This window comes from Schistocerca piceifrons, chromosome 5 (genome assembly GCF_021461385.2).
Source record: "Schistocerca piceifrons isolate TAMUIC-IGC-003096 chromosome 5, iqSchPice1.1, whole genome shotgun sequence".
NCBI lineage: Eukaryota > Metazoa > Arthropoda > Insecta > Orthoptera > Acrididae > Schistocerca > Schistocerca piceifrons.
Genome location: NC_060142.1, coordinates 436,238,446 through 436,261,006, shown reverse-complemented (window position 1 = coordinate 436,261,006; position 22,561 = coordinate 436,238,446). Strand labels below are relative to the sequence as shown.

The window sequence follows — 22,561 nt, the reverse complement described above, 5'->3', positions numbered from 1 at the left end:
AAAGTATGTTCTACTACACACCTCTCAAGAGTTTGCAGAGTGTGATTGTAATAGCATTGGTAGTGCAGAAGATGCCATACTGCCCTGCCCCATTGACGTGCGGTGAGACTCGGCCACTTAAAAGAATACAGTACCACTGTTTAACACAAACACGACAAATGACATGTAGGAACATTCCAGTTGTGTAAATTTCAGGCCAAAAATGTTGGTACGCCTTCTATCGTTTTTTTAATTTTTATGAAATTACGATTCAAATATATGACTTTGCAACTGAAACATCGCTATTTGATTTATTTGAAGTGTGGAAGCTATTACCAAGTACCGTTATTGAATGTGTAATTGGTAATTCATAATTTTATTTCACGTAAATGTTTCATTGTGAATGGTACTGCGCAAAGGAAATTCTGTTATATTTGAATGAAAAGTGTAGAAACTTTTTGGACCTGAATTACAAGCCAGGAAAGGTATATTTTAATGGCCAATGTTGGTAAACGAAGGGAAGTGTGAATGGAGAACAGTGGCGTGTTTGTGTGGCGGGAGTCCAAGTTTGGGGAGGTTATGTTTGAAATTTTTGTTGGTGCGTCTCATTTGCGAATTTAGTATACCAAAACATAATAAAACTTGTAGTCTTAAAATGTCTGCTGAAGACAGTTATGTGTCATTTGTAAATAACAGGTATATTTGAAAGAAATTATAAATGAATTTCATTTTCGGTTTCGGTCTGCTTTTTAATTCATCTCAGTTTTCATTGTTTTTCAGAAGTGGAACTATTTCTCCCGGGATAAAAACCCCTCTTCTGGAAAAGACTCTTCAACTGACACAGATTGCGCACCGAGCGAAATCAAACTTGATGTGGGGTGCGGTAAATGCAACGGGCCTTTCGTTTCTGATATATGATATGTAAGTGTTCACAAAATAAAATACTGGCCTGTCCAGAGAGACCTTTGTATGAATGGTATCGAACTGCCACAGATGCCGCTAGGGAATTATTTAATCAGAACTCTGCAGAAACCATAATTGATTCAAAATGAATCTAATCGACCCCTTTATTTTGCGTAACTGTCGATATGAAGCCCCCCCCCACTTTGCACCATAGTGCATTTTATTGTATGATGGTCGTTCAGCCCACGTACTCAAATGAAATGTATTCTGTCAGTAGGTGTCTAACTCCGGGATTTTACTCTAATAATTCTATGTTGTCTAATGAAAGTATGTAATTAGTCTACTAGGGATAGTTTTGCTAATTTCTTGCATATTTTTTTGGCCCTGTTCAGCAATTCTTAATGAAGAACATAGCTTGTTTCTCCAGTGTAGGCCTATTGTGCTTATACAATCATTAATTGGCATTGACCCCATATAAATTGTGTGTCTGTAACAAGTATATACTAGTGACAGGCTGCCAGAAACGTAACAGATGGTTTAAGGTTGGATGAAAAATATACTATAGGTTGCTGTATTTATTACATCAAAAGATGTTCTGCAGTGGTTAGCACGCTATCATACCAGGGAAGATGATGGTTGAAATTGATGGCTGGCCTTTCTGATTTAGATTTTCCATGATTTACACAAATTGCTCCAGACAAAAGCTGGAATGGTACACTTGAAGAGAGAGAGTGGTTTCTTTCCTCATCCTTTTGTAACCCAAGCTTGTGCTCAGTTTCTAAAGACTTCACTGTTGACATGACATCCCTCCTTGTTTTTGTATTTATCAGTGTTCACGTTGTTGATGTTATCAGCAAGAAACTATTGATTGGAAAGTGTTCCAGTTTGTGTAATTATAGTGTATCAAGCTTTTCCATAACTGTTATGAGTTTATTCTGCCTTTCTGAAACCAAAATGGATATAATTAAATGTCTCACCTGTGGTCAAGAAACCTGTTTGTCCTGTGGACAAGAAAATGAAAATTAAATTACTTTTGACATAAATGCTCTGCAAATCACTGTGGACTGTGTGACAAAAGTCACTTTCAGTTGTACCGTATTTTAGGATTTAGTCTCATACGTTAGTATATGCTTATTGTTTTGTACCCTGTATAAGTGGTACTAGTTCTAGGAACATTGTAATTAGGCATTTGTGCGTAATTGTATGAGCTATTTTCTTTATGTTCAGTCTTCCCAGGTATTCCTGTTTGGTATGGCTTTCACCCACTTGACCAATATTATAAGATGGATTGCAGAAGAATTTTGTAAGCAAGTTCCTTTGTAGAGCGTCCGCCCCTCGTGGTCTCGCGGTAGCGTTCTCGCTTCCCAAGCACGGGGTCCCGGGTTTGATTCCCGGCGGGGTCAGGGATTTTTCCTGCCTCGAGATGACTGGGTGTTGTTGTGTCGTCTTCATCATCATCATTCATCCCCATTACGGTCGGAGGAAGGCAACGGCAAACCACCTCCATTACGACCTTGCCTAGTAAGGCGGTGCAGGTCTCCCGCATCGTTCCCCCTACGCTCTGTAAAGAAGCATGGGACTTCATTTCCACACACATTCCTTTGTAGAGCAGTTGCAATTTTCCACTAGGCTACCACTGAACTGGAGTCTGTTACTTGCCCTACCTTTGAATAAACCTATGTGATTATTCCACCTCATATCCCCACAAATCTCAGGTACATGCATGAGTTTACTGATTGCAGTTGTGACTCATTGATATAACAGCCACTGCATTATGTGAAGAGCAAAATTTTACATTCCTGAAGATTTGAAAGCAAATTACCAATCTTTTTGCCATTTAGGAACCTTGTCAAACACCAAATGAATGTTGTGAAACTTTTTTCCCAACAGTATTTTGTTATAGATAACAGTATGATCTTCAGAAAGACGGAGGTTACTTTTAATATTGTCTGCCAGGGCATTAATATAGATTATGAATAGCCAGAATCCCAATCCTTCATGCAATCCTAAATTTTATTGTCTACTCCATATTTGTGCTTTTATTATTAAACTTTGTAGTGCCAAATCAAATGCTGTTTGAAATACAAGAAATACTGCATCTATCTGATTGCTCTCATTGAGGGCTTTTAGGACGTCATGAAAAAAATGCAGTTTGGGTTTTACACAGCCAATGTTTTGGGAACCCTTGGTAGTTTGCTTGGGGAAGGTTATAGCATGAGAAATAAACTGATAAACTGATGCAGTAGGCCTACTCAAAACATCTTTCTCTATAAAGAAACATTTGAAAATGGCATTGAATGTTTCTACTTTTGCTTTGCTACTCGAATTCAGTTCCTTTATCATCAGTAAGTGTCTGGACACTAACTTTTGCATCAGTGATCAGATTTCTTTCTGTTTTGTGATAGATGTTTTTTTCAATAAGCATCTAGCTACATACTGTGTGTATCGATTACTCAGTCAACTATACCTCAAGAATTCACTCACAGTTTCTCTGCGTGCTTCTGCCCTAAGCTGGGCCTTAAATGTTTAAAGTTTCACCTTGATATATCACAATACTGCCTCTTTATCTAGTCTACTGAACATATAAATCTACTTACATATTTTAGTTTTCTTTGGTAATTATTGTTGCTGCAACTGTGTCATGATCACTGATGCCCATTTTGGACGTCCTTAAGACACTATCTCCTGATGGCAGTCCGCGTTGCCAGCTCTACATGTGATGTTACAGCCTGGAAGGAATCTTCTGATGTCCGATTGTACCATTTTCAAATGTTGTTCAGCTGTGAATTCCCTTGTATTTTCCCTTCAAGGAAAAGTTGTAATGGCTGGTATTTTTCAAAATCCAAACACACAAAAGCATGCAACATAAAGTGAATTAGACTTGTTATGATATCACAGTCATTGGTTTCTCCAACTTTCAAGCAAATTGTCGTCTTTCAAGTCAACTTAGATCTTGGTAGACCTTGGGCTATGCTGCAGCTCATCCTCATCACAATCTGCAGTCCAAAAAATAGGAGTAAAATAGATGTTGCCAATGTTCTGTTCTATTTTTGTTTGTCCCCATATGTCAGATGCCACATCAATATTACAAATTAAGTGAAAGCCAATGTCCACTGTCTGTAGGGTCAACCTGCACTTTTTGACCTTATGTGAATTGTGCACGTCTAAGTGAAATGATATGTGCACCGCACCTGCACTCCCTAGTGTGGATTGTCAAGTCTTTGATTTGTATCTGCATGTACAGAAATTTTGTACCCCCCCCTGCAGGTCCAGGGGTTAGAATAGACCCGAGGTATTCCTGCCTGTCATAAGAGGCAACTAAAAGGAGCCTCGCGTAACTGTCCCCTGTAGGATTTGACCTCCATTTTTCAAAATTTTCCTAAAGAGCAAGCCAATTGGGGAAGGTCACCTTACACGGTGCATAGCGTCCGTCATGTGCTGAAACCTCTCGCATCCTTTGTCAATGTGAATCTGCACTTCCGCTCATTCTCCTGTTGTTGGCGAGGTCACCATCCAGGGTGCATCTTCCTCCATCCCCTGTGCTGTATCACTTTTTGCGCTGTCAATAATGCTCGTTTGTGCCTGATATCCAGTATGATACCCAGTCCGTTGTGGTGGTGCCACTATGTACCCTGTTGGTTGTAGCCCCAACCACACAGGGATTGCTCCGCTCCGTTGATGCCTGTGCTGTTAACTCCCCATGTATGCCAAGGAGTAGATGCCAGTCACCCTGGCGCATCAGGACTCCTGGCAATGGCCATTCTGCTAGGTGGCCTTTGCAGCTGCAGGGTGGTGCCCATGAGGAGGGCCCCTGGTTGAAGTGGGTGGCATCAGAGCAGATGACGCGCCATGAAGCGTAGTATGTCATCTCTTGCTGGTGGTCAAATACCAGCAGTCTCTAAGTATTCACGGGTTCAATTCAATGCACAGAAGTACGACACCAAATCGTTCCCCTGCCTGGCCACTCCGTGGCAGGAATGTCAGGCTAAGGATGGCAGCGGCTCTTATTCGCTCCAGTACCTTGTATGTTAGAGAGCTGATGGGGAATCTTCCATTATGATGAAGCCTCAGTTTTTTGTGGAGCATTTGGAGGGCAAGTTTGAGGAGGTGGAGGGCGTGTCCAAAATGCGGTCAAAGTTGGTCTTGTTCAAAACAGCATCCTCTGCCCAGTCACGGGCAGTACTTTCCTGTGACAAGCTGGGGGATGCTTCTATTTCCATCATGCCCCATAAGAGCTTAAATATGGTCCAGGGTATCATATTTCACAGGGACTTTCCTTTGCAGTCTGACGATGAGTTGCGCGCACCAGTTCAGAGCTTCAAGGTGTCTATTTCGTCTGACGCGACTACTGGGATCTGAGGGATAATCAGGTTTATTTATTTATTCCATGTGATCTGATGGTACACAGTGTGTTGCAGATGTCGGAAAATATCATTTAACATTGTTAACATATATTAACATAAGCCTATAGTATCCTAATGTATTATATTGCTCAATGTTTTCAATTTAACACAAACAGCAAGATTACTGTTCTAAGTATTCATTTACAGAGTAAAAACAGTGACACAACAAATATGACTTCACGGCTTTGCTAAATTTTATGTTGTCTTCGATGGACTTAATACTAGTGGGAAGATTGTTGAACAGTTGGAGGCCCATGTGGAAAACTCCCTTTTTACACAGTTGAGTGTTTGTACGTATAACATGCAGGTTTGCATTTTTCCTGGTGTTGTGTTCGTGTGTTTCATTATTTTTTACGACTCTGGGGTCAGTTGGCACTATGTGTTTTCTGAAGAATTTTAGGGTCTCAAGAATGTAGAGGCAAGGCAGTGTAAGGATTTCCAACTTTCTGAAGATGGGTTTGCAGGAGTCTCTGGGTTTGCTCCCAGTAATAATCCTCATTGCTCTTTTCTGGATTCTGAATGGGCTCAGAGCAGTTGGAGCATTTCCCCAAATATTACACCATATTTTAGGTGGGCTTGTATGTAAGCGTAGTATGCACTGGTTAATGTTTTCAGGCTAGCACATGTTTTCAGTACACTCAATGCATAACAGCCAGTACAAATTTTGGCATTTACCTTTCCTGTATGTGTATTCCATTTCAGGTTATCTTGAACCCACAGACCTAGGAATTTGAAAACAGTGTCGGTATCTATTGATTGGTTATTTATAGTGACTGATGGCTGAGAGGAATTTGCATTTTGTGTTGTGTGGAAGTTCATGGAAGCAGTCTTTTTGGTGTTGATAGTTAATCTGTTGATTTTTGCCCAGTTGCTGAGTTGATCAGTAGCCAAGTTCACAGCTTTTTGCACAGCCTCTGTATTCTCCCCTTTGAGGAGTACAGTTGTGCCACCGGTGCCTTCATCTTTGCCTTCGAGGGTGACACATTACCCAAGAAGGTCAAGGTGATGGTCTCCTGCTTTGACATAAAGCCAAACACCCCTCCTCTGATGCGGTGCTTTAAGTGCTGGAAGTTCGGCCATATGTCTTCCCACTGTACTTCCAGTGTGACCTGTGAGGATTGTGGACATTCTTCACATCCCAATACTCCCTGTGCCCCGCCCCCCCCCCCCCCCCCTCCCCATCCATGCCAACTGCGGAGAGCACCATTCGCCATGCTCACCAGACTGCAGAATTCTCCAGAAAGAAAAATAATGGAATGCAAGACCCTGGACCGACTGACCTACACTGAGGTTAAGAGAAAATATGAGAGGCTACATCCTGTGCACACGATGTAAACCTACACTGCTGCTATGACAACGGTTCTACCATCTTCCGTTCCGCCACATACAGTTGGCTCTCAGAGCAGTGAGACTCCACCTGTCCCCTTGATGGTGGGGGGCACTTCCCTCCCTATTGCTCCCTGCACAACCTATTTCAGGAGCAACACCCCCCCCCCCCTCCCCCCCCCCTCAACCATCGGGGACGTCAGTCTCCACTTGTCAGAGGTAGAAGAATAAGTATTCTTCAGCTCCTCTTGCCAGGAAGGCATCCCTTGAGTCACTCCCTTCCCAGGTTCCCCAGTGGCAAAGCTGACACCCGCCAATGGCTGAGGCAACCATAGGTATCATACAGTGGAGGCTTTCACGACCGGATACTTCAGCTGCTGAGAATTTTTCCGGGTTGTATGGCCATGGTTCGTGGATCTCTTCAATCCCTGATGTTTCATCCAAGACTGTGTTGGACATCTTCGGAGGTGCTTCTGATTGTGCTGAGTCTTGGCGACTGACAAGTTGGACGTAGAAGAGCGGCCTAAATACCGTGGAAAGTGGGCGTGGCCTGGATTTCATGTGATAGCAGAGATAAACCTTGTCAAATACAAAAAATTTTTAACTATTGATTACAGTATGCCAAAGAAGAAACTTCCCGTCGGTTCTGTAGTGCCACAGTCCATATACCACTGAGTTTCATGGCTTCTTCTTTTCTGTTGAAATGATCCCCATGTTTATATATTTTGATGGCTTCTCTATATGGCCGTGGATAATAGTTCGCCATAGTACATAAAACTTCAGTTTCCGAAAATTGCGGAAGACCATTTTTAAAGTGTAGACATATTCTTGTTTAACATGTTAAATAACTCTACATGTATTAATGTAGATATAAAGTGAAAGTAATTTTACACGTTACACAGAAGAAATCCAGAAGTATGTACAACTTCTCCATAATAAATATACAACATACAGTAAACTGCAACACTAAAACAAAGGCCGTGCTAGATTAGCTGAGAGGTCTAAGACGCTGCAGTCATGGACTGTGCGGCTTGTCGCAGTGGAGGTTCGAGTCCCCCATTGGGCATGGGTGTGTGTGTTCGTCCTTAGGATAATTTAGGTTAAGTAGTGTGTAAGCTTAGGGACTGATGACCTTAGCAGTTAAGTCCCATAAGATTTCACACACATTTTTTTGAACTAAAACAAAGACAGAGGTCAAAGTTGATTACTGTCAACTTTACAACTAAAGCCAGTGAAAATTTGAAAATAGTGCATGGATGACAAACAGTAACAACATATTCGATTAGATGTAGTTAACTGTTATAAATATGTAGGGTTATGAAATAAGACATAGGCAGCCACTCTCAAAACAAATTTGAAGGAAAGGGGGGGGGGGGGGGTGGAGACTGATGTACGCTATTTTTATTTGCACGACTGATATGAATGTGTCAAAACTAACATAAAATCACCTGCTTCAGAAAAAGAAGATAACAGGAGAAAGGGGAGGGGGAGGAAGGAAGAAGAAGCTAAATAATAATTAATATGATGTAGACAAAGTCTTCAAACTCCTGATTTATAGAGACCTTTAACTGTTGCTTTATAGACTAAGTTTCAGATACAGTGCTAAGAAACAAGCTTGGGGTAGTACCCATTTTTTTCTCTGATTTGTGTATTATTGTACTTAGTTCTTAAACATAATTTATTCTGTGCCATCAAAAGAGCTTTGTGTAATAGCGACCAACTGACTGAGGCAGTGCAGTTGTTAAAACACTGATCTTGTACTTGGGAGGATTGAATGTGCTCTGTCAGGCCGTGCACGTTACTTACTTTCATTGTGTTGTGATGGCAAATCCTACATCATTGAGAGATAACCCTGGATGCATAAATAAATAAATAATTATTAAAATTATTTTTGTAACATTTGCTTACATGTTGCAGGTACTACACTTGTCCACATTACACATCGTTGGTGTACTATATTGAAATATTTGTGGCTGTTGTGCTGGGACTGAATACTCTCTATCATGCTGTAAGCTACATATGGAACACAGCTTGTGCTGAATCTGTGACTGTAACTCCAGAGCAGAAAAAACTTCTAGGAGTAAAACATTTAGGTGAATTTATTGAATGTATTCCTAATATGTTTCCACGGATGTCTGCAATAAGTAACTACAGTGTATTGTTATAAGACAGTCATTGGGTTTATCAGTACAGTTGTCATCTTCAAATCCTAAGAGCATGTGTTTACCCAACGCCCATTCTGTGCTTATGTATTTGTTTACACTTTACATGTAGCTATTTTTTTATTTGTCTGTCACTGGTAGTGCCTAGTGTCTCTCCTAACATTTTGAATGTCAAAAATGTGTTTGTCTTCTTTGTTGTTACTAAATGTTTCATTGTCTTCTCTCCATACTCACACCTGGAGACCTACTTTGGATTTTCTGTATAGGCCATGTAAATTACTTACAACCTGACGTGAAATGGAAGTAGTAGATACAGTTTTGAGGAAAGTAGCCTTATTTAGAGCTCATACTTTGTAAGTCATTGTGCTAGCTGATTCATAGCCCATGCATTGTATTTCATGTCACATGTACAGATGTAATAAAACCGTTAAAAGTATGCTGGACTTCCTCATGGTGCGTATTTGTCAAACTAAGAATTAAAATCTCTGTTAGTAAGTTAACAACAGCTCACATAAAATATTTTAAACATACATGAACGTTTATACATATTACACTAAGTTGAAGTTTTAGTGGCTAAATTATTGACAATGCAAAACAAGTAGACTGAAACCAATTTGTGGAAGGAGGGGAGGGGGATGACCCCCAAGGGATTTTCCAGAATGGGAGAGTACTTCTAAGGCTTATATAAGTATTACACCATTCTATTGAATCTATAATATTGATGGCTAATGGTGATCTAATTCCAGTTGGGACTAACCCAGCTGAAGCAGATTATAATATTAGTAAATGTAAAAGTAAGGGTATCTAGAAGCTGAAGTATTACAAAAGTAATTTACTAAATTCTTGAGGAAAAGCGGTGTCATAACTCCAGGTAAAATACTCTACTGGCCATTAAAACTGCTACACCAAGAAGAACTGCAGATGATAAACGGGTATTCATTGGGCAAATATATTATACTAGAACTGACGTGTGATTACATTTTCACGCAATTTGGGTGCATAGATCTGAGAAATCAGTACCCAGAACAACCACCTCTGGCCGTAATAACGGCCTTGATATGCCTGGGTATTGAGTCAAACAGAGCTTGGATGGCATGTACAGGTACAGCTGCCAATGCAGCTTCAACACAATAGCACAGTTCATCAAGAGTAGTGACTGGTGTGTTGTGACGAGCCAGTTGCTCGGCCGCCATTGGCCAGACGTTTTCAGTTGGTGGGAGATCTGGAGAATGTGCTGGCCAGGGCAGCAGTCCAACATTTTCTGTATCCAGAAAGGCCCGTACAGGACCTGCAACATGCGGTCATGTGTTATCTTGCCGAAATGTAGGGTTTCGCAGGGATCGAAAGAAGGGTAGAGCCACGGGTCATAACACATCTGAAATGTAACGTCCACTGTTCAAAGTGCCGCCAATGCGAACAAGAGGTGACAGAGACATGTAACCAATGGCACCCCGTACCATCACGCCGGGTGATACGCTAGTATGGCGATGACGAATACACGCTTCCAATGTGCTTTCACCGCGATGTCGCCAAACACAGATGCACCATCATGATGCTGTAAACAGAACTTGGATTCATCCGAAAAAATGACGTTTTGACATTTGTGCACCCAGGTTCGTTGTTGAGTACACCATCACAGGCGCTCCTGTCAGTGATGCCGCATCAAGGGTAACCGCATCCATGGTCTCCGAGCTGATAGTCCATGCTGCTGCAAATGTCGTCGAACTGTTCGCGCAGGTGGTTGTTGTCTTGCAGATGTCCGCATCTGTTGACTCAGGGATTGAGACGCGGCTGCACGATCCGTTACAGCCATGCGGATAAGATGCCTGTCATCTCGACTGCTAGTGATACGAGGCCATTGGTATCCAGCATGGCGTTCCATATTACCCTCTTGAACCCAGTGATTCCATATTCTGCTAACAGTCATCGGATTTCGACCAACGTGAGTAGCAATGTCGCGATACGATAAACTGCAATCGCGGTAGGCTACAATCCGACCTTTATCAAAGCCGGAAACGTGATGGTACGCATTTCTCCTCCTTACGCGAGGCATCACAACAATGTTTCACCAGGCAACGCCGGTCAACTGCTGTTTGTGTATGAGAAATCGGTTGGAAACGTTCCTCATGTCAGCACGTTGTACGTGTCGCCACCAGCGCCAGCCTTGTGTGAATGCTCTGAAAAGCTAATCATTTGCATATCACAGCATCTTCTTCCTGTCGGTTTTATTTCGCATCTGTAGCACATCATCTTCGTGGTGTAGCAATTTTAATGGCCAGTAGTGTAATATAGCTAAGTTTAGATAGCTTACAGAAGTTACAGTATTATGTATGGAAAACATAGTTCCTTAAAGTTTATGAACCAGATCAATAACTGAGGAATAGCAGATGTCATAATTCCAGATAAATGTATTGGGTTCCTTCACCTGTAACTATAATCCTGGCTTCCTCAAGTATTTATTAATTTTCAGATCTTCAAGAACTGTGAAGTGTGTAATACTTTGATGTCACTAGACCTGGACTTCTATTATTAACCTTAATTTGCCTGTGCTATCCACTATTCCTCAGTTATTCATTTGGTGAATTACTTATGTAATATTTTAGCTTCTGGGTGCCTTTACTTTCCACCTATTAGTATTATAATCTTAATCGACTGGATCAGTCCTAACTGGAATTAGATCACTGGTGATTGTCAATATTATAGATTTTATAGAACTGTGTAGTACTTGTATATATTTTGGAAGTATTGGTCCATTTGGAACGACCCCTGAGAGTCATTCCTTCCGAACCCCCACTTGTTCCATCAGTTGGTTTCAGTCTGCTTGTCTTTTCATTGTCAATAATTTGGACAATTGGAACTTCATCTTAGTGTATTATTTATGAATGTTCATGAAGGTTTAAGATATTTTGTTCATTCTGTTATTAATCTTGTAATGGCTAGTTCAGTTTTTAGTATGACTAGTATGCACAGTGAGGAAGTCCAGCATATTTTTAGTGGTTTTAACATGGCAGTGAATGTTACATTTGCACATCTTACATGATACATGATGTACAGGCTATGAATGACCTAGTGCTGTAAGACTTACTAAGGATGAGCTCTAAATGAGGCTACTTTCGACAAAACTGTAGCTTCTGCTTCCATTTCACATTAAGTTGTACAGTAATTTACATTGCCCATACAGGCAATCAAAAGTAGGTCTCTTGTCTTTCACATACCACATGTAGGTTCCAACATTTGTACTGTTCATGTTGCTGAGACGACTGTACTGGCTTGGTGTATAATCCAACTTTGGTTTTCCACTGTTACATAATACCTTATAGAAGACAAAGTGGAATTGCACCGAGTGAGTGAGTGAGTGAGTGAGTGAGTGAGTAAAAAAATCTGTTACTGGTTCTAATGTACCACATGACATATTTGTTACTACATCACTGTTATTTTATAGATTGACTGGCCACCCCATTAAAAGGCCCGACATCTTTTGTAATTTTGACATTGTACTGTAACTTCTAATATTATGTATGGCATGATATACAGTGTGTGAGTTTTGATCCTCTACTTTTAATAAGATACTACATGTGAGAATAACTAATATAATATGCCAGTGACAATTGTGCCCGTACCTTATTTAATGTTGTTGGTCATCCACAGATAGGATTCTAAACATCTTTGGCCATACCGTAACAGCTGTGCCTGTACTACGATATGGCACCTTTTTGTTTGTGTCTGTTAATGGACGTAATCACACACACTGTTGTACCGTTTTTGTGCCACTTGTGCACGGAAATACTATGTATACCAGTCCAAATGTACCAACCCTGTATTAGAATATGAAAAGAAGCATGAAGCTTAAAATACGTAACTAGCTTGGGTTATAAAGTAATAGTATATGCGAGAGCTTATAGACAATTGACGTAGAAACCACTGTCGCCATTTTTGAAGGTATGACGGGTGGTTGAAAATGACGCATGGCTAAAATTAGCCAATTGCACGGATAATTAACAGATCACAGTCTATTTGGACCATGTTTTCATTCTCAAAATTCATTGTAGACTTGCGTAAGCCTCCATATGGACCATGGTGTAGCTTAGAGAAAATCTATCTTGTTCTGGAGATCTACATATGCGTGGGAAAGGCAAAATAATGTGAACAATGGTAGTAATGGGATGGTTGTGTTTGATGGTCAACAACACAGGTAAGGCACATGTCGCACTGGACTGTGCATGTTCAGTACAGACTAAGCGTCAGTTCAGGTTGTTTACAAGTAGTTCACACTTCGTATTTGTATTCAGAGGCCGAGGTCAAAGTGCAATGAAAGACCTGACGGAGTTCCAAAGAGGGCAGATCGTGGGGGCTCAATAGTTGGAGCATCAATAACTAAGACAGCCAACTTACTGAATGTTTCAAGAGCAACTGTTTCAACAGTCATGACAGCCTATACAAAACATGGAAAGACATCGTGTAAATGTAATAGTGGGCACAAATCAAAACTGAATGGCAGAGATCATCGTATGCTAACATGAATTGTGTCAAAACAACATCAAACTACAGCTGCTAAAGTGACTGCAGAGAACAATAGCCATCTTAGAGACCCCGTATCTATCAACACTGACAAACATAGAGAAGCATAAAATGTGGTGGTGGACAGTTTATCAGTGGGAACACGTCATATGGTCCGATGAATCAACATTTTCGTTATTTCCAACATCGGGCCAGGTTTACATCTGGAGAACACCAAAAGAAGCCTACAATCCTGATTGCTTGATTCAAACAGTTAAGCATGGAGATAGTAGTGTGATGGTGTGGGCAGCCATATCATGGTATTCTGCAGGTCCCATCATTACTTTCAAATGTCGTGTTAAAGCCAACAATTATGTGAACGTTTTAGGTGATCAGATGCATCCCAAGATTTAGATGTTGTTCCCAAACAATGAAGTCACATTGCATGATGATAATGCACCCACTCACACAGCCAGGACAGTACAATCATGGCATGAGAAGCATGCAACTAAGCTGCAGCGTCTTCCCTGGCCAGTACAATTTCCAGACTTGAACATTATTGAACCCTTGTGGGTGGTATTGGAGTGCAGACTCTGGAGCAGATTTCTACCTCCCTCATTGGTACAAGAGTTAGAAGAGGTTCTGATCAAAGAGTGACATAACATTCCACTGGAGACCATACAATTATTATGTACCAGTATTACAAAAAGTATCGTAGCTGTATAATGGTCAAATGGGGGACCAACCCCTTATTAATAAACCAGTCCCAAGTAAGCACAGGTGATCACATTATTTTGCCTATCCCCTGTACATCTTTACTGTGCAAATCACCTTACAGTGTATGGCACAGGGTAGCATGGAGCGTGGATATTACTGTCACTCCAACCAACACCCCACACCCCCCCCACCCCCCACCTGTCCTTTCATGTTCTGCATGAATGGTTCATTGGAAAGGATGATTTGCTAAGCCTCCACACATGAACTTGAATTTCGTGGTTTTTCTTTTGTGAGATAGGCAGAGTGGACTGAGATTCCGGAGGATTCATCCAATTGCATAAGCCTTTCCTGCAGTTAGTTTTATGTGGTCACTTCACTTTTGTTTCATATGCATGCAGCTAGATATTTTATATATGTGAGTCTTCTGCGATTGTTTTGCAGTCATTGGATCATACAGTAATGGGTCGTTCTGCCAATTAATGCACAGTATGTTACATTTGTGTATGTTGGAGTAAACTGCCAATCCTTGCATCAAACATCTATCCTCTGCAGATCTTCCTGCATTTTGGTACAATTTTCAAGCATTGTGATTTTTCTGTGTCCACAGCATCATGCACAAAAAGCCTCATGGAACATCTGACATTATCTGCTAGATCATTTGCAAATACTGTGAAAAATAAATGACCAACAACACTTGTTGTGGCACAATGAAGTTACATTTATATCTGAAGATTTCTCTCCATTGAGAATGAGATTCTGTATTCTGTTTGCCAGAAACTTTTCAGCCCAATCACACAGCTAGGCTGATTTTGTTCATTAGATGGCAGTGCTTAACTATATTGAAAGCCGTCCAAAAGTCAGAGTCTTTAGCATTCTGGGTCTCGTTTATGAACAGAGTGAGCTGTGTTTCACACCATTGTTACTTCCAGAGCCCATGTTGATTCCCGCAGAGCAGATTTTCGATGGCCAGAAAGGTCATAATACGCAAGCATAAAACATATTCCAAAACTCTACAACAGACTTATCAGAGATACAGACACCTAAGCTTTGTGCGTTTATTGGACAACCCTTCTTGAAAATGGGAATGAACTGCACTTTCTTACAATCCCTAAGAATGCTTCACTCTTCCAGCAACCTAAGGTACACATCTGCTAGAAGAGAAACAAGTTCTTGTGCATACTCCATGTAGTTTCATGTAGGTATCCCATCAGGCCTAGTAGCCTTTCCTCTGGTTAGTGATTTCAGTTTCTTTTCTACCCCATGGTCATTTATTTTGATATCTATCATTTTGTTGTTCATTTCATGGTTTAGAGGAGGAACTACAGTGCAATATTTGTCAGTGGAACAGTTTTGAAAAAAGGTGTTCTGTACCTCAGCCTTCTGTCATCCACAGTTTGGATGCCATTATGGTCACTTGAGTATCTGAATAGATAGTTTCAATCTATTTACTGATTTATATGTTTTGCCGTTTTTCGTCATCTTAATGAAAGCCATAATGTTACTTGCTGTGCGTTCCTAAATTACTGTTCTCAAACAATGCAGATGAATTGTGACTGACATGGAGAACATTCAGGTGCACTTACCCTTCCTTGAATGATTCTCAAAGTCCCTGGATTAAAACACAAATGATTGGGTTCATCTACAACAGTCTACTTTATTTCAAGAACAGCATCTACTTCATGTGGCAAACCTGTACGAACTGTTCAGGAAGAAATAGTTTGACCTCAATAATGTTCTACATATATGAGACATCAAGTTCATTCTACAGGCCACATAGTACTGTTACACACTGTTGGGACAAACATAGCAAATATTTTGTTCTATGAATTTATGTAGATCACTTCTGGGGTCTTCATGCATCTTGTCATAGTTATTCGTTATTACAACACTCATTTCTTTCTTCCTCTCACTGTTCTTTGGACCTATACCTAACCTGTTATTGTATTATTCTTTACTAGCTTTACAAAATCAGTTGATTGTATTAAATGATCTAGTTACGTACATTTCATTACATGTCACTGCATACAAATAGGTTTCTCACATATTCTAGCTCGTATTTTGGGTTACGTACTATAATTTCACAGAATGAGATTTTCACTCTGCAGCGGAGTGTGCACTAATATGAAACTTCCTGGCAGATTAAAACTGTGTGCCGGGCCGAGACTCGAACTCGGGACTTTGCCTTTCGCGGGCAAGTTGTCTACAAACTGAGCTACCCAAGCACGACTCACGCCCCGTCCTCACAGCTTTACTTCTGCCAGTACCTCGTCTCCTACCTTCCAAACTCTACAGAAGCTCTCCTGTGAACATGGAGAACTAGCACTCCTGAAAGAAAGTGTATTGTGGAGACAGCCTGGGGGATGTTTCTCCTGCAGGAGAGCTTCTGTAAAGTGTGGAAGGTAGGAGATGAGGTACTGGCAGAAGTAAAGCTGTGAGGACGGGGCGTGAGTCGTGCTGGGGTAGCTCAGTTGGTAGAGCACTTGCCCGCGAAAGGCAAAGGTCCTGAGTTTGAGTCTCGGCCCGGCACACAGTTTTAATCTGCCAGGAAGTTTTATAATTTCACAAATTACATTACAAAATATTCAACTGAAATTTTCTGTTGTCTGTGTGCATATAGTATTGAGAAAGTGCTTTTTTATATTGAAGGAACAGCAGTTTGTAATTGGTTTACATCGTATTTTAGCAGTAGGAAACAGAAAAGCATGTTAGGAAGTATATCAAGTTCTTAAGAAACCATCTTGTAACTGAAAAATCAAACATTACCAATGAGTCACAGGATTGACAGATTTTTGGATCCAGTCTCATTTTTACTCTGCATAAATGAATTCCCATGTTACAATGAAGTCTGCCAACACAAGAAATAGGAAATGAAAATTTTAACAAAAGCTTATGTTCTCTACAAATGGATTACTGCTTGACTAAGAGAAATCACTATGCACAATTATGTAGAAATCACAGTGCATCTTTGTAAATAATAGTAGTGTGTGATCGGGCTTTGCAAAAAACAAGTGTGTTTGTATGCAGGTAATACAGTAAAACTTCATTTATATGTTTTTCAACAGACTACAGGAAAAAAAAGTATAAGTGTGAGAAATGTATATATGAAATATAGCACCATACTATCAAATTAATTGGTAAACACAAATGAAAAATCCAGTAAATAAAAAGCTATATTCTACAAAACGTTATATAGGTTTACTAGGTTCCATACTTAGCAGATATATAAAGAAAAATGTAAACCTCTACACACAAGTAAACTTCATTTCATAAAAAAGTCCATAATTTTTGCTTGTTTGTTTCTTTGATGTGGCAATAGCTTACACTGTACCCTCAAAACAGGATAACTCTTGTCATCATTTCGTCAGAAACATTGTGCCGTGTCGCAAATTGTTCAGTTATTTCTAACACATTTACTGCATCGTTAAACGTCATGGAGGAATGTTGAGGCTCTTCTGTATTATTCTCGTCGTCAGTTTCTTCCTTGTTCAAGTCCCACAATGCACATTGAACTATCTCAGCGATAGTCATGGGTTATGTAGTGACGAGGTTTTCATCGACGTTCATGTAATCCTCAAATGATGCCTGCTCTTAAAGTCGATTCCATTCTTCATCATTAGGTGAAATATCATCAGTATGATCATTTCCGCCATGATCGTGGACTTCATTTCCAAATCCAGCTTTTCAACAAACAGTTTCGAATGGTATCGTCTGAAATTCTGTGAAATGAAGCTGCGATGTAGTGCATTGCCTCTCAGAAGAAACTTCTTGGAGTGTTGTTTGGCTCCTGTAGCACAACGTAAAATAAATGGCAAGTAAAAATCTTATGTGTAAAATGTTTGTTTACATTTCTTCCTTTTTTTCAATGTTTACACACCTGATGGCATGCTGCACGAGCATTTTGCAACAATGCAACTTGAAATTATGTATTACTCCAAGGTCAAGTGGCTGGAGTTCACTTGTGCAATTCGCTGGAACAAATTCCATGGTCACATTTCTCAAATAAGAAGTAAGGGAAGGATGTGTGCACACCTGTCTACAAACAATAAAATCTTCCGGCCTGCTGCACCCATTTTCGCATTGACACTTTGAAGCCAGCTTTCGAAAACTTTTGTCGTAATCCACGATTTCTTGTTACTAGTGTATTTTGTGGGAAATGTGACAGTGTTCTTAAAACAATGGGGCATAACAAATTTCCCAGTTGTACATGGGGGGAGCTTCTCACTCTCATCACTGTTAGCATATAACAGCACTGTTACAGGTTGTTTACTTTGTTTTCCTCCATGGCAGTTCTTGCCTTTGAATGCCATTGTGTGGTCTGGTATTACGTTGTAAAACAAGGCTATCTCCTCTGCACTGAAAATGTTTTTAGGAGCGTATTGGGATGTCAGTTCTTTCAAATGGGTTTCCTTCCAAACTCGCACTTTCTCGGGATCTAAACTTTTGCTTTAGCCACATACATTCTGATAGCTGATGCTCATGTCTTACCTTAAATTTGTGCAGCCATCCTGATAAAGCACTGAAATTTTCCACACAGTCGAATTGCAAATTCATTTGCTTTTTCACAAAGCATTGGGCCGCTAATTGGAATGCCTTCTGCTCTGTTGCCTGAACCACTGCAACAATCAGTCTTCCACGTCTTCATATTTCCTGCCCTGAATGCATGTCCGCTTACTAGTAGAAATTCTGAACATGCATGCATGATCTCCAATTTCCTTTGCATTTGCTACTACAGAATTTAAAGTAGACACAGAAATTCCTAATTCCTTGGCAATATCCACTTGCTTTCGATTACTGTTTTCCTCCACAACTCTCAAAATTCATAAGTTTTCAGTGATAGTAATACTTTCCCTTTTCCTTCCAATCATGTTACCAGTTCTCAAAATAATTAGAAATACAGTAATATGCTACTATAGCCTATACAGTATGGGATGTGATGTATTTCGGGATTCTCGAGTGACATGCAACAATTCTTGTCCAGTTGTGCCCTAGTTCGGCAGAAGTCGTGTAATTTCAGGAAAACAAATGAGTGCAACACCTACTACCAACCTTCACTATGGCTATCACCACTGCCATAATAGTAAGCCTCATACGTTATACTCAGGGTGTATATGACCCGGGAGATCTGGGAAAAACCCGGGAATTTTTTCATCTGAGAGAAAACCAGGAAAAACTCAGGAATTTTTCATTGTTTTAGTTTTTAGTTACATTTTTGTATCTTTGATTACTAAGAACCAATACTCTAACAAAGAATATTACTGTATCTCGCTACTGCAGAATAATATTGCGGTAATAAAACACAAACGAGAGAAAAAAAAAATGAAAAAAAAGAAAATAAAACTTAAGTTGCAAAGGAAATGCACCACATACAAGAACAAAACACAGTGCTCATACAAGTGTCTGCCAACAGCAAAATGTGTCAAAGCCTTTAGGAAGACTATGCAGTATTTCATAACAACAAATTGCCTCCGATGAACGTGACGCCACAACTGTTTACAATAGATTCGTTTGAGCGGTTGCGAGCAAGCTTATGCACATGTGCAGTTGAGTCGCGTATGAGTAGTACCTTCTCCCGCTTCTGACTACAGAAGTGTGGCAGTTTGCAGTACAAGCAATTGCAGCAAGCAGCCGCGCGGGATTAGCCGAGCGCTCTAGGGCGCTGCAGTCATGGACTGTGCGGCTGGTCCCGGTGGAGGTTCGAGTCCTCCCTCGGGCATGGGTGTGTGTGTTTGCCCTTAGGATAATTTAGGTTAAGTAGTGTGTAAGCTTAGGGACTAATGACCTTAGCAGTTAAGTCCAATAAGATTTCACACACATTTGAACATTTTGCAGCAAGCAGCCAGATGCTACCCGGTAAAATGTTGCTGATGCCCCTAAGCTGGCATATTCACGTATGCGCAACAGGCCCGGAACTATGGGGTGGGGGTAAACCAGGGTATATGCCCCTGGTGGCAGTTTCAGTGCGGGGGGGGGGGGGGGGGGGGGTCACCAAATTCATATTATTGAGGAAAAAACCTCGTTTCACAAAGCGCCCAGCATCCGTCGCATCTAGAAATAAACTTTCCTGTAGACAAAAGGGGACGGGGTCTATACGAGCTGAGCAAATAAAGCCAAAAGGGTGAATGACAAATGCTGTTTGTGTGGTTGGGTTTGCAAATGATCAGTGTTTCGTAACATAAAACTTTTTGCTTGTAGTAGGCCTAATAGGCATTTGATATTGGTTCTTCGTGAATTATATTCTGTCATGTTATAAAAATGACCATTTGTGCCAAAACAGTCTCGTTTATTTGGTGTGTGTAACAATTGCTGCAATATTAGGCAGGCCTATTTCGTTTTATCTAGCACACAGTGGCAAAATACAAGTAGTTAGATCGAGAAACCACACCAGTCTTGGGTACTATTTGTACTAAAAGCTTTTGTGGTACTAGACAACGACATTTCGTTTTTTCATGCAGCAAAACATTGACAAACTTTGATGAGGTAATATATTCTTTCCCAGAAAGGAAAGTACGCCATATAAAGCCGTGGCAAGATTAGAGAGAAAAAAATGCTAGGACTTAAGGATTGAGGAAATGTGTACTGTCTTGCTTGTCTCTTGTTTTTACTCATTTTATATTTCCTATATTTAGTTTTATGTCACTCGAAACAGCAAGTTATTAGCTAAAAGGCAGTAAAGACTGCAAATTTCCTGAAGAATGCTTGGTCTCCTGGTTACGAGTAACCCCATCCACTATTAATTGCCAGGCCGCGGTGGTCTAGCGGTTCTAGGCTCTCAGTCCGGAACCGCGCGACTGCTACGGTCGCAGGTTCTAATCCTGCCTCGGGCATGGATGTGTGTGATGTCCTTAGGTTAGTTAGGTTTAAGTAGTTCTAAGTTCTAGCAGACTGATGACCACAGATGTTAAGTCCCACAGTGCTCAGAGCCACTATTAATTGCGAGATTTTTTTAAGAGGGGCAGGATGTCAAACCGGCCGACTGGGAGCAGGAGAGGCACCACAGGACATTTTAATTTCCACTGGCCTGAATATAGTTTGATGGTACCCATTACAAAATATTACATGTTTGAATTTCACAGAGCGAAATACAGAGACGTGCGATGGAAGAATGCTGTATGAAGAGGCGTGGCACTGTACTTCGGCACACTTAAGACGAAATAAAATGTCTTACGTTCCCTTGATCATATATGTTTTATGACCTGATGCGCAGAGCAGTCTGAGTTGTTGTTTGGAGGTGGTAGTCTCCACGTGACCCGTGTTTACGTTAAGTGATTTTGCTGTTTCTTCTTCGTTTATTGCTCTCATGTCAAATGAAAGCAAAACGGATTTCTGTGGCTGGGAGCTATCAAGTGAATTAAAATACATTCACATAATTATGGAAGGCTAAAATATGTTATTAGCTTCAGATTTTATTTTGTTTCCACCTTTCTGACAGTCAAGCGTTAATTGCCTTGCAGAACAATGAAGTTATTTTTGTTGGTTTGTTAAAGAAATTTGACTTTTATTCATCTTTTCTGCTGAGACAGTCAATTTATTTGAAACGAGGTGTTTAGTTCCACACTATTGACTAGTTTCAACTGTTCACTACATTTTAAGTTCACGTTTCATCTTCTAGCACGTGTGGTATGCCATAATAAAGAACTAGACATGAGATAGTGTGGTACTGGTACTCTAAGTAAATGTACATCTGAATCTGGACATACAAATGTGCACTTTAAGCCGAATTCTGCATTTTAGTCTGGTTCACAAAAATCCCATGCCGTTGGAGTATCCTCTAATGTCTTGCTTCTTTTATGACATAGTGTAAGATCTTACACGTACGCACGTACGGGCTTCCTATGTCATCGTAGCTGCGCAAGCGCAGCGACGCCCGTCATTGGGCACAACTGCTGAAACTAATCTATTTCTAACAGGTCGCGGGAAAATATTCCGAATGGTTGTTCGAAAAGCGTTGCTTTCAAGTAAATTAAATTTCCTTTTACACAAGATGAACTCTGTGCACAAATGTCCGATGAATTTCTGAAATCGGAGTGTTTGTCTCATTCAAAATTCAAATCTTTGAGGACGACAATTTAGAATATTTTCGAGAGCAGAAGTTCAGACATTTATGTCGTTGTTAAAAATTTTACTGGCACATTTGTGTGCGCAAAAAAGATCAACATTATGTGTGAAAGCTTAGCTTCTCTTGCAGCTTATTAATCTCGGAGGCCAATATTATATGTGAAAGCTTTTCTTTTCTTGTAGCAACACTATGTACATTAATTTAAACCATTACCTTTTCCTATTTGTGTGTTCACACTACTGAACAGTGATGTTGCTATTGGCTGACTACATCACGTGACCTATGCTCTGTTGACTGGCTTACAAAAGTGCATCGCAATCTTGATTTCAATCCTTCGGAAAGTAACATGCGGTGTTTGGTGGAATTCGAATTTATACTTTCGTAATATGAAAATATGCAGTGTACATGTTGCTGCACATCAGATATCTTTCCAAAATGTGTTTTTTCTCCTGACTTTCGTTTTCTAAAGTGCCGGGAAATTCTACACAGGTATATAAAACCACAAGCATTGAAAGGAT

The 22,561-nt window shown here is 40.4% G+C and overlaps 1 protein-coding gene across 1 annotated transcript in view; it reads left to right on the top strand.

The window, feature by feature from the left end:
- The first annotated feature begins 508 nt into the window (after nucleotides 1-508).
- Nucleotides 509-22,561, top strand: part of LOC124798053 (transmembrane protein 209) — a 139,584-nt gene continuing 117,531 nt past the window's right edge. The window contains exons 1-3 of the mRNA XM_047261279.1: nucleotides 509-675; nucleotides 760-900; nucleotides 8,529-8,704. Of these exons, the coding sequence (XP_047117235.1) occupies nucleotides 635-675; nucleotides 760-900; nucleotides 8,529-8,704 (358 nt within the window). The 5' untranslated portion in view covers nucleotides 509-634. The remainder of the gene's footprint in view (nucleotides 676-759; nucleotides 901-8,528; nucleotides 8,705-22,561) is intronic.